General features: G+C 39.2%; 2 protein-coding genes across 3 annotated transcripts in view; both read right to left on the bottom strand.

The window, feature by feature from the left end:
• Positions 1-3,032: 3,032 nt before the first annotated feature.
• Positions 3,033-6,805, bottom strand: LOC142994796 (galactose-specific lectin nattectin-like). Its single transcript, XM_076145652.1, has 7 exons — positions 6,501-6,805; positions 6,218-6,320; positions 5,467-5,554; positions 4,690-4,817; positions 4,353-4,478; positions 3,993-4,101; positions 3,033-3,163 (listed from the first exon to the last, which is right to left on the bottom strand). Exons 3-7 carry the CDS (start codon positions 5,516-5,518, stop codon positions 3,099-3,101), a joined length of 480 nt encoding a protein of 159 aa, XP_076001767.1. The 5' UTR covers positions 5,519-5,554; positions 6,218-6,320; positions 6,501-6,805; the 3' UTR covers positions 3,033-3,098.
• Positions 6,806-10,719: 3,914 nt separating this feature from the next.
• LOC142994611 (galactose-specific lectin nattectin-like) overlaps positions 10,720-12,709 on the bottom strand; it is an 8,848-nt gene continuing 6,858 nt past the window's right edge. For both annotated transcript variants that reach the window (XM_076145362.1, XM_076145361.1), the window contains 4 exons: positions 12,380-12,507; positions 12,051-12,176; positions 11,679-11,787; positions 10,720-10,849 (listed from right to left, as the gene is read on the bottom strand). In XM_076145362.1, coding sequence (XP_076001477.1) covers positions 10,785-10,849; positions 11,679-11,787; positions 12,051-12,176; positions 12,380-12,507 — 428 coding nt within the window. In that variant the 3' untranslated portion in view covers positions 10,720-10,784. The remainder of the gene's footprint in view (positions 10,850-11,678; positions 11,788-12,050; positions 12,177-12,379; positions 12,508-12,709) is intronic.

The raw sequence follows: 12,709 nt of genomic DNA, 5'->3' as shown, positions 1-12,709 counted from the left end.
TTATTTAAGGGTTAAGAGGGAAAAAACACAAAAGAGATATTTTGTTCACTTGTTGCTTAATCCGTTTAAAGCCCCTCCCTTTGCTTTGCTGTTGCTAAATTTGTCTCCTCTGGCACAAACGAAAGAAGCCAAAATGACACCATTATTTTGACTAGACTGTTTTTCCTCCCAGGGAGAGAGGCCAGAGGAAGTGTAGGTGACCTAGACTGGTTAACCACCGTTTGACCATGGGTTGGCTGGGGCACCACCACCCCCACAGCCACCCTCTGTATCCACTGCCTGCCAGGTCCACATAACTACAACTACACACCATGACCACAACTGGCGCAACTCCAGTACTAGCATCCCATTGGGTCATGCTGAATGCTTTCTCTCCCTACTGGTGTAAACAGTCTGCTGTCTGGCCAGCGGCTGGTGTGCAACTCATCTTGGCCATTTTTACAAGCCAGTCGTGTGTATGTTTATGTACATTGCCTCCTTTGGGCTGCACCAGCAGTTTTTGCTCGTCACTGCATGTGCATGGTTGTGTATCTACTGTTTTTGTGCTGCTCTCTCTATATGCATGGCTCATTTTAGAAGAGAGACGCAGGTATCCCATCTTAGTGTGAGTGTGTGTGAGAGAGAGTCCGTAGTAAGTAGATCGTTGGAGGGAGCATTATTGCGGTTTCGGGTTACGTAAGAAGACATGAATGTACAGTGTGCCAGAGACTGGTGAAAATAAAGCTGCCAACTTCCTGAGGACAACCGAGTTTCTTGTGCGTTATTCTGCCACTCAAAGTTACGGAGCATTAACTTGGTCCCCGCAGTAAACATCTCCCCTGTGCTCCTCGACCACGGTCTGGAAGCTGAACAGGAAAATGTTAACAAAATGCTAAAATAGCGTGTGAAGCAACGCCAATCAAAAACAACAACCAGGCAGACGAGTTGCAGTAAAAACAGACAGTGATAACAAAGGATACAGAGGATGCAAACACATGGAGCAATAATGTTATCTGGTCGCTCTGCTGCGATACAAAGAAGTATTGCTTCATTCATTTACCTTGTCGCACCCCCGCTGCAATAGCTCTGTGCCCCCCACTGAAGAATCTGTTTAGTGCTGGCAAGGAAACACAAACACACTTGGCCACAGTGAATAATGAAACGGTAAATCAAGGTTGAGGTTGATCTTTTTGAAATTATATTTGCTCTCAGCAGTATCACGATTGCTCTTTAACGTTCATCTCCAGCTTGGTGCTTTTCAGTAAATGCTGCGTGTTTGTTCTGGAAATATCTTTGAACATTACATTGATTGTTGAATGCTATTATTATTTCTCTATAATTTCTCTCCATATAGCAAGCACATTATTATTCATTATTATTATGTCTCTCCTGTATTGTTGGCAGTGAAAGCAAATGAATCTGTCCACCCAGAATTAAATTCTCTATGTTCCTCCAAGACTTGTTTTGGATCTATCCATGGCTAGTGAGTCAGTTCAGTTCACATTACTACAAAGATGTCGAAGTGTATGTACATTTAAAATAATTTCTAGTTCTTGACAAGTTGTTTTATATGCTGTATTGTTATTATTGTTTATTGTTGAAATTGCACTTGTTTTTCTTAAGAAATTTCAGGTTCTTCATAATATGTTTTGTAAAAAGATAGTTCATTAAATGTAAACATTTTCAATGTGTACCTCTTTGCACTAAAACAAAGGGGAAACTTGGAGTTGTCCATTTACATCCAATTATAAGTTATTATGCTATGATTTTATTGGTCCAGCCCACTTGAGTTTAAATTGGGCTGAAAGTGGTCCCTGAACTAAAATAGGTTTGACACTTGCTTCCAGGAGAAATTGTCAACATTTAAAAGTTCAACACATTCGTTTATCTGACTCTATCAAAGGATTAAGAATTAATCAAATGCTGATGATTTGATTCCAATTATTTGATCCTGATTTAGATAAATCAATCGTTCTATTTTTAAAATAGGAATTTATAAGTTTCAATTCTCTGTTTAAGTACTGGAACCCAGGATTAATTGATTATTAATTTGGCATTGAAGACGAATTCTTATTTTAAACTAAGGCTAAATTATTCGTTCAGACAGGGTGTACCTGATGTCACTTTAGGAGCTCTGGTGGGCCTGGCTATATATATCTACAACTTCCAAGGTCATGTCCTGGAGCGATTTGAGTTCAGTTCAAGGACGGAGTGTCAAGCATGTCCTGTTAGCTCAGAGGCTGGACTGGTACGCTTTAGGCTCTACCGTCCACGCGTGTCTGACAGGCCAGATGCAGAAACACTCCATTACGCTCAATTCCTTTTCCCTATGTGTCCCCCACTCAGTCTAACTATCCCAATGATTAGACTTGACTCAGGTCAGAGATTGCCGTGCGCTATGCTCCGTGCAATTCAACCGGGACAATGAACTAATCCCTTCACAGTTAAGGAGGAAACAACTAATCCCTAGAAAATACTACAATAATTGCACAAAGGATATTCAGAGATAGATCAATGTTATCATTGCCAATTTATTTAACATATAACTTTTAGATGTCAATTATAAGATAATAGAATGTTTCCTCAAACCCCTCCAGGACGTGTCTTTGGAAGCTGTAGATATATAACCTGGCCGCTATTACACCTGAGCCACATTAGGTGCTATATATAAAGAATAATCTAGCCTTAGTTTAAAATGAGAGTGTGTATTCAATGGCAAACTAATAATCAATTAATTATGGGTTCCCGTTCTAAAACAAAGAATAGAAACTTTTTGAAACGATTTTGTCTAAATCAGGATCAACCAATTGGAAAATAAATGATCATTTAATCAATTTGTTCATATTTTTATGGAGTCAGATAAACAAGGATGTTGAACTTTGAATGATAATAAATTCTCTTAGGAGCTGGAGTGAGATCCGCCCGCCTTTGCCTTGTCATTGGTTTCAGTCAGTGGGCCAGGGGTGGAGTTTGGGTTTACAATGACCTAAAAACATAATTGGCTTAAAGCAGAAATGACAGCAGATCTGTGTGTGTTTGCTGCAATAGAATGTTTATTGAGAAAATACAGAAGCTGCTGGTCTCAGCAGTGAATCTGGAATGAAGTGATCAGTTGATCTTCATTTCTTGATGCAGACAAAATGTAATTTGCGTCTGCAGCGAGCGTCCTTCCAATTTCCATAACCTGCAAAAAAACACAAAGATCGCGTTCAGGGATTTTACAGAGAAAATCTCACTGATCTGAATTGTTTTGTCAGTCATACAAACCTTCAAAGGTTGAGACATAAAAGTGTACATGTCTCACACACACATACAGGGCAGTATAGTAATCATAACAAACGTTTGCTGTGCTTGTGTCGGCAAAACAATTAGACAACCAAGACGGGGCTATTGATCTATTGATTTACTTCCAGTGTTCACATTCCTTGGGTTAACATTGATTATTATATGGCTCTATGCTATATTCCATTCCGACTGGTCAGCCTCAATACTCAGGTGGTCAATCAATTTCCTATCTTGAGATCTTTTCAGACAGGATGATTTATCAGGACGTGTGTGTAACTTGACTATATTCACAGCACATCAGTAATGTTTGCATCATTTGTCACAGAATAAGAAAGTCTTCTATGTTCACTCATCAAAACAGCCTGGAGATGAAGAGTGAGTGATCAGGGTAAAGTTAGCTGCCCATCGCTCCATACAGACACAGCTGGACATCCTGTGTGAATTAATGTAATTAATGTAATTATTTGCATGAATCTCAGAAACACTGAATGGGATTTATATGGTGCAGTTGTGTTATTGGAATGTGTTTTCATGATTGGACTGGTTTGAGTTCTGTGTGTTTTAGCTTGGTGTCCATTTTTTGTGTTTCAAATCAGGTTATAGTTTAAACACTTCATGACCTGGGACTCTGACTTGTATGTGACTCACACACACAGACACAAACACACACCTTGGTAGAGGTTTGAAACTTTGTTTGATTTGGGTTATGAGTTTGTTTTCAGACTTACCCCTATAATTGGTGTACGCACACTTCAGGCTGGGATGAGTTGGTTCCCCCTTCGCCCAGTGGGTGTAGCTGAATCTGGAGCCGTCAGCCCACCTCCATCCTCTCCCCCACTGAACAGAAAGCACCAATCAGTCCACAGAGCAGTAACCTCAGCTCCCATTGGACAGCTGCTGACCTCGAGCCCAACACCAACACCTACTCGTAGTTCTTTTTGTTCTTCAACCCATCCACCAACCCATATCTATCTATCTATCTATCTATCTATCTATCTATCTATCTATCTATCTATCTATCTATCTATCTATCTATCTATCTATCTATCACTATCCATTTGTCCATTCTTGAATTCTTTTATCCTTACCCTCTTAGCTCCGATCCAAATCGGTGTTGCCCTCCGAAATATGTAGTAAGTCATACAGATCAGGACATTATTGCGTAGTACGTTGTGAACTGTAGCCAGCTGAGCCCCATGACGTTTGCAGACTGCCTGCAAACACACAAACAGAAAGGAGAGGATGCACAGTGAGATGTGAGATCATACTTACTGTGAATTGGCATGTCAATCTGTATTTGTGTGTGTGTGTGTGTGTGTCTGTCTGTCTGTCTGTCTGTCTGTCTGTCTGTCTGTCTGTCTGTCTGTCTGTCTGTCTGTCTGTCTGTGTCTGTGTCTGTGTCTGTGTCTGTGCGCATTGCATCACCTTTGCCCTCCACCAGGACTTGGGGTGGAACATTGCAGCGCACGACCTATCACTAAATCTGAACCAATTGCGGCCACACGACCCCCGAGCGATAGTTCTACAGCGGCGGCCCATATAGTGAGTAGAACCTAGTGGACATCGAGGACAAGCAGGAGCATGAATTTCTAAAATTGTGGCTCAACACAAGACAAAAACTGAAAATAGAAATTAAGAGAAAATTGCATTCAAAAAACAAAAACATCTAAAATGACCCTCCACTTGCACATCTGATGTCAAAATGATCATTTTACTATGCTGGCTCTGTAAACACACTAATATTTAGTTAATTTCTATTATCTCATATTAACAAACAATGAAGTTCAAATAGTGATGAATAGCGTTATAATTTAAAGAAAAAAACACAACAGGCATGAACTTGTGTACAAACTGAAAACATTCTTGTAGACAACACTCTTCATACTGCTCATTATTTATGCCTATAAAGCCCTTTCACCATTGTATGGTATATGAAGCTTTATACAAATACATTGGATTGGAGTTAATTCTACAGAGCACACGTATGCCACAGTTATGCCTCTGAAAAACGGAATCTTTAATGATTTATTCTTATAATTCATGATTAAATCATTTTTATGAGGCTTTAAAACAACAACAATCATTGGGATCTTAAATTTCTCTATTTCTGCATTCATAATTTCATCGTCTTTCAACTTTCTTTGATGACAGTCAACAACATGTGTACATTGTGTAGCATATCTGTGATCTGAACTGACTCACCCATCTGCAGGACGCAGGCCAGCATCAACATGAACCCCAGGACAAACTTCATGGCTCCAAAACTCTGGAAACTGATTTGGAATCTGATCTGCAAACATCCCACAATAAACTCAGAGAGCTCATCGCTTGACCAACACCAGACCTCTACATTTGTGATTTCAATCATAGTAAACAATGAAATGGTAATGAACGGATCATCTGCATTTGGTTTATGTGGATTTGCTTCCAAATCCACATAAACCAGGTTTCCATATCCACATCCACAAATGTATATGCTACATTACATTACATACACAATAATGGGTCAATCAATGTGTTTTCTTTTTTCTAAGTGCTAGTTATCAGTTAATCGTGCCTGCCCAATATGTTTCATGTTACACCAGAAACCTCTGTCTTAAGCAGAATCAGTTTTCATCATCAATTTTAGGGCTGCAGAATTCTAATAATAATGATACAAAATGAAAGTACATAAATAAAACAAATTCAAACACTAACATAAGGGTTCCACGACTTTGTTCTTCGACCCTTAATGAATGTCAAGTATCCTGTGTTCACCACAACAATCTTGGGTTTTCTTGCACTGGCATACACTAAACTCCATCTCACTCCTCCTCTGATCGGTAACAAATCAGTAACAACAACACAGATCAATTCCTAAAATCCTGAGTTTTGGTTCATTTTTCTGCCCTTATCAGTGAAGCACACCATTTCCCATTCACCTGAAAGCTGCACAGTGATAAACATGACTCACCTATGATGCAATGTTCCGCTTCTTCGTTGCTCCTAGTCTGAATGGCAGGCAAACACTCAGCTCGGTTAAATACTCTTAGTTTGCCCTGTGGTGATGTTCCAGGCTGATGAAACAAATTATGTAGATCAGAATTAAACAACAAAAAAGGCGGAACAGGATATAGGGAAATTTATTCTTCATGAATTTGCAAGCCACTGTTTGAGTTACGAACATGTGATGTTGTTTCAACATCACACGAACATGTGATGTTGTTTCAACATCACATGTTCGTGCATTGCATCACCTGTGCCCATTGGATGGTCGCTCTTCTCCTGACGATTTTCATTCAGCGTCCCCCATCAAACTTCCACCACTTGCTCTCACACGACGTCAACATGTTCACACCTCTGTCTGTTTACAGGATTCTTCGCTAACGCTTCGCCTTGGTTATGCTTGCTGAGGTGCACTGCCTCTGTAAAGTGTGTGTGTGTGTGTGTGTGTGTGTGTGTGTGTGTGTGTGTTTGTGTGTGTGTTAGAGGGGCACTCAAAACTAAATTCAGATTGACGTGTATGCATGGCGTGTTTGCATGATGACAGTAAACAATCTATCTATCTATCATCATCCATTTGTCCGTTCTTGAATTCTTTTACTCTTACCCTTTTACACTCTAAAAAGTAATTCAGGGGACCTTTTACCACCAATTAATTAGATGCATGGTTGCAAGATAAAAATTCTAATTTATTGATTTAGATCAATTTTTTAAGTTGCAAACATTATTTTGATGAGTTGTGTTTACATAATAATGTTGGTAATTACATCAACTTAATATTGTGTGTAATTTAGACTCAAATTTCTGCGTTAATTGATTCAAAACAAAATTCAAGTTGTAGTAACTTAATGAAATTGGCTTGGTAACTTAATTTTTCTCCACCTTGAGTTCAAGTCCCCTCCCCCCCACGTAACATGCCTGGAGATTCAGACAGTTAAGACTGTGTGTTAGAGGACCTGTAGCTGAAGAAATAAGTAACAAAGGAAATTTTCAAGGTGACTATAATTTCATTTACAAATAAATTCTACTAAAGCAATGTATTTGGGCATATTCTCAATTGTAATATGACCAATAGTGGACCCATGCACAGACGTTAGGCTACACCTGCTAATACAGTTGATGGAATATGTTGTACTACTATATGTAGCTAACGCTAGTCATATTTAGCAGTGTAATTTGGCCATCCAACCCTTTATTTTAGCATAACAGTGAAGAATGATAAAGTTTCATTTGACAAATCTGCTCAGCTAGAGAGGGCTTTTCATTTGTGCTGTGGGGAGGAAAATCATGATTAATTGCTTATTTGTGTAACTGTCAACTACATTGTGTAATCTAAATTCATTTGCTCATTTCATCCAATGTTGCTTTTATGTCTATGTTAGGTGAGATATTTGTATTGTAAATTGGACTTTGGTTACTATTGTGATACAACTTACAGTTTGGAAAAACTAGTTGATGCAACTAAATTTTTTGAGTAATCAACTTTAAAACTTGTGTTAATGCTACCAATTATTAAGTAAGCGGTAATTAAAATACGTTTGATTGTAGCGGAAATGCTAATTCCCCTAACTCAATGTAGTTTGTTGGTTAAACATAATTTCATTAGAAGTTGTAGTAACTCAAAAAGATTGATGCAAACTGTTGCGTTAATTTTTTTTGTTTTTAGAGTGTACCTCCAAGCCGGTTTTACACCCTTGTATAAGTAGTGAGGAGAAATGAAAGGATGGATAGTTTTTACACAGTGAGATCATACTTACTTACTTACTTACTTGGCATGTCAATCTGTGTGTGTGTGTGTGTGTGTGTGCGCGTGTGTGTGTGCGTGTGTGCGTGTGTGCGTGTGTGCGTGCGTCTGTGTGTGTGTGTGTGTGTGTGTGTGTGTGTGTGTGTATCCTTTAAGCCTAAGTGGACCTGGTAGAAGGTTTATGGTGGTCTGAAATGTAAATGATCACTATAGACTGTATAAACCGTAAATATGAAAGGGGCTTTGGCTCCAATCGAAACTTGAGGTAGTTTCGTAAATTTGAGGAATAGCAGCCAGATCAGGTTTATCAGGTGAAAAGTTTCCACGTAAGTAGATCGTTGGAGGGAGCATTATTGCGGTTTCGGGTTACGTAAGAAGACATGAATGTACAGTGTGCCAGAGACTGGTGAAAATAAAGCTGCCAACTTCCTGAGGACAACCGAGTTTCTTGTGCGTTATTCTGCCACTCAAAGTTACGGAGCATTAACTTGGTCCCCGCAGTAAACATCTCCCCTGTGCTCCTCGACCACGGTCTGGAAGCTGAACAGGAAAATGTTAACAAAATGCTAAAATAGCGTGTGAAGCAACGCCAATCAAAAACAACAACCAGGCAGACGAGTTGCAGTAAAAACAGACAGTGATAACAAAGGATACAGAGGATGCAAACACATGGAGCAATAATGTTATCTGGTCGCTCTGCTGCGATACAAAGAAGTATTGCTTCATTCATTTACCTTGTCGCACCCCCGCTGCAATAGCTCTGTGCCCCCCACTGAAGAATCTGTTTAGTGCTGGCAAGGAAACACAAACACACTTGGCCACAGTGAATAATGAAACGGTAAATCAAGGTTGAGGTTGATCTTTTTGAAATTATATTTGCTCTCAGCAGTATCACGATTGCTCTTTAACGTTCATCTCCAGCTTGGTGCTTTTCAGTAAATGCTGCGTGTTTGTTCTGGAAATAGCTTTGAACATTACATTGATTGTTGAATGCTATTATTATTTCTCTATAATTTCTCTCCATATAGCAAGCACATTATTATTCATTATTATTATGTCTCTCCTGTATTGTTGGCAGTGAAAGCAAATGAATCTGTCCACCCAGAATTAAATTCTCTATGTTCCTCCAAGACTTGTTTTGGATCTATCCATGGCTAGTGAGTCAGTTCAGTTCACATTACTACAAAGATGTCGAAGTGTATGTACATTTAAAATAATTTCTAGTTCTTGACAAGTTGTTTTATATGCTGTATTGTTATTATTGTTTATTGTTGAAATTGCACTTGTTTTTCTTAAGAAATTTCAGGTTCTTCATAATATGTTTTGTAAAAAGATAGTTCATTAAATGTAAACATTTTCAATGTGTACCTCTTTGCACTAAAACAAAGGGGAAACTTGGAGTTGTCCATTTACATCCAATTATAAGTTATTATGCTATGATTTTATTGGTCCAGCCCACTTGAGTTTAAATTGGGCTGAAAGTGGTCCCTGAACTAAAATAGGTTTGACACTTGCTTCCAGGAGAAATTGTCAACATTTAAAAGTTCAACACATTCGTTTATCTGACTCTATCGAAGGATTAAGAATTAATCAAATGCTGATGATTTGATTCCACTTATTTGATCCTGATTTAGATAAATCAATCGTTCTATTTTTAAAATAGGAATTTATAAGTTTCAATTCTCTGTTTAAGTACTGGAACCCAGGATTAATTGATTATTAATTTGGCATTGAAGACGAATTCTTATTTTAAACTAAGGCTAAATTATTCGTTCAGACAGGGTGTACCTGATGTCACTTTAGGAGCTCTGGTGGGCCTGGCTATATATATCTACAACTTCCAAAGGTCATGTCCTGGAGCGATTTGAGTTCAGTTCAAGGACGGAGTGTCAAGCATGTCCTGTTAGCTCAGAGGCTGGACTGGTACGCTTTAGGCTCTACCGTCCACGCGTGTCTGACAGGCCAGATGCAGAAACACTCCATTACGCTCAATTCCTTTTCCCTATGTGTCCCCCACTCAGTCTAACTATCCCAATGATTAGACTTGACTCAGGTCAGAGATTGCCGTGCGCTATGCTCCGTGCAATTCAACCGGGACAATGAACTAATCCCTTCACAGTTAAGGAGGAAACAACTAATCCCTAGAAAATACTACAATAATTGCACAAAGGATATTCAGAGATAGATCAATGTTATCATTGCCAATTTATTTAACATATAACTTTTAGATGTCAATTATAAGATAATAGAATGTTTCCTCAAACCCCTCCAGGACGTGTCTTTGGAAGCTGTAGATATATAACCTGGCCGCTATTACACCTGAGCCACATTAGGTGCTATATATAAAGAATAATCTAGCCTTAGTTTAAAATGAGAGTGTGTATTCAATGGCAAACTAATAATCAATTAATTATGGGTTCCCGTTCTAAAACAAAGAATAGAAACTTTTTGAAACGATTTTGTCTAAATCAGGATCAACCAATTGGAAAATAAATGATCATTTAATCAATTTGTTCATATTTTTATGGAGTCAGATAAACAAGGATGTTGAACTTTGAATGATAATAAATTCTCTTAGGAGCTGGAGTGAGATCCGCCCGCCTTTGCCTTGTCATTGGTTTCAGTCAGTGGGCCAGGGGTGGAGTTTGGGTTTACAATGACCTAAAAACATAATTGGCTTAAAGCAGAAATGACAGCAGATCTGTGTGTGTTTGCTGCAATAGAATGTTTATTGAGAAAATACAGAAGCTGCTGGTCTCAGCAGTGAATCTGGAATGAAGTGATCAGTTGATCTTCATTTCTTGATGCAGACAAAATGTAATTTGCGTCTGCAGCGAGCGTCCTTCCAATTTCCATAACCTGCAAAAAAACACAAAGATCGCGTTCAGGGATTTTACAGAGAAAATCTCACTGATCTGAATTGTTTTGTCAGTCATACAAACCTTCAAAGGTTGAGACATAAAAGTGTACATGTCTCACACACACATACAGGGCAGTATAGTAATCATAACAAACGTTTGCTGTGCTTGTGTCGGCAAAACAATTAGACAACCAAGACGGGGCTATTGATCTATTGATTTACTTCCAGTGTTCACATTCCTTGGGTTAACATTGATTATTATATGGCTCTATGCTATATTCCATTCCGACTGGTCAGCCTCAATACTCAGGTGGTCAATCAATTTCCTATCTTGAGATCTTTTCAGACAGGATGATTTATCAGGACGTGTGTGTAACTTGACTATATTCACAGCACATCAGTAATGTTTGCATCATTTGTCACAGAATAAGAAAGTCTTCTATGTTCACTCATCAAAACAGCCTGGAGATGAAGAGTGAGTGATCAGGGTAAAGTTAGCTGCCCATCGCTCCATACAGACACAGCTGGACATCCTGTGTGAATTAATGTAATTAATGTAATTATTTGCATGAATCTCAGAAACACTGAATGGGATTTATATGGTGCAGTTGTGTTATTGGAATGTGTTTTCATGATTGGACTGGTTTGAGTTCTGTGTGTTTTAGCTTGGTGTCCATTTTTTGTGTTTCAAATCAGGTTATAGTTTAAACACTTCATGACCTGGGACTCTGACTTGTATGTGACTCACACACACAGACACAAACACACACCTTGGTAGAGGTTTGAAACTTTGTTTGATTTGGGTTATGAGTTTGTTTTCAGACTTACCCCTATAATTGGTGTACGCACACTTCAGGCTGGGATGAGTTGGTTCCCCCTTCGCCCAGTGGGTGTAGCTGAATCTGGAGCCGTCAGCCCACCTCCATCCTCTCCCCCACTGAACAGAAAGCACCAATCAGTCCACAGAGCAGTAACCTCAGCTCCCATTGGACAGCTGCTGACCTCGAGCCCAACACCAACACCTACTCGTAGTTCTTTTTGTTCTTCAACCCATCCACCAACCCATATCTATCTATCTATCTATCTATCTATCTATCTATCTATCTATCTATCTATCTATCTATCTATCTATCTATCTATCTATCTATCTATCTATCTATCACTATCCATTTGTCCATTCTTGAATTCTTTTATCCTTACCCTCTTAGCTCCGATCCAAATCGGTTTTGCCCTCCGAAATATGTAGTAAGTCATACAGATCAGGACATTATTGCGTAGTACGTTGTGAACTGTAGCCAGCTGAGCCCCATGACGTTTGCAGACTGCCTGCAAACACACAAACAGAAAGGAGAGGATGCACAGTGAGATGTGAGATCATACTTACTGTGAATTGGCATGTCAATCTGTATTTGTGTGTGTGTGTGTGTCTGTCTGTCTGTCTGTCTGTCTGTCTGTCTGTCTGTCTGTCTGTCTGTCTGTCTGTCTGTCTGTGTCTGTGTCTGTGTCTGTGTCTGTGCGCATTGCATCACCTTTGCCCTCCACCAGGACTTGGGGTGGAACATTGCAGCGCACGACCTATCACTAAATCTGAACCAATTGCGGCCACACGACCCCCGAGCGATAGTTCTACAGCGGCGGCCCATATAGTGAGTAGAACCTAGTGGACATCGAGGACAAGCAGGAGCATGAATTTCTAAAATTGTGGCTCAACACAAGACAAAAACTGAAAATAGAAATTAAGAGAAAATTGCATTCAAAAAACAAAAACATCTAAAATGACCCTCCACTTGCACATCTGATGTCAAAATGATCATTTTACTATGCTGGCTCTGTAAACACACTAATATTTAGTTAATTTC

The sequence above is a fragment of the Genypterus blacodes genome, unplaced genomic scaffold (assembly GCF_046128005.1).
Source record: "Genypterus blacodes isolate CSIRO-AG114 ecotype Tasmania unplaced genomic scaffold, CSIRO-AGI_Gbla_v1 ptg000030l_1, whole genome shotgun sequence".
Taxonomy (NCBI): domain Eukaryota; kingdom Metazoa; phylum Chordata; class Actinopteri; order Ophidiiformes; family Ophidiidae; genus Genypterus; species Genypterus blacodes.
Note: the sequence above shows the minus strand (reverse complement) of the source record. Positions and strands in the feature narration are given on the sequence as shown.

Coding starts and splice junctions, on each gene's coding strand:
- LOC142994796 (XM_076145652.1), bottom strand. CDS start 5,518: ATGAAGTTTGTCCTGGGGTTCATGTTGATGCTGGCCTGCGTCCTGCAG. Junction 4,102..4,352: donor TTTGGATCGGAGCTAAGAGG/GTAAGGATAAAA, acceptor CTTTCTGTTCAG/TGGGGGAGAGGATGGAGGTG. Junction 3,164..3,992: donor TGCGTACACCAATTATAGGG/GTAAGTCTGAAA, acceptor GTTTTTTTGCAG/GTTATGGAAATTGGAAGGAC.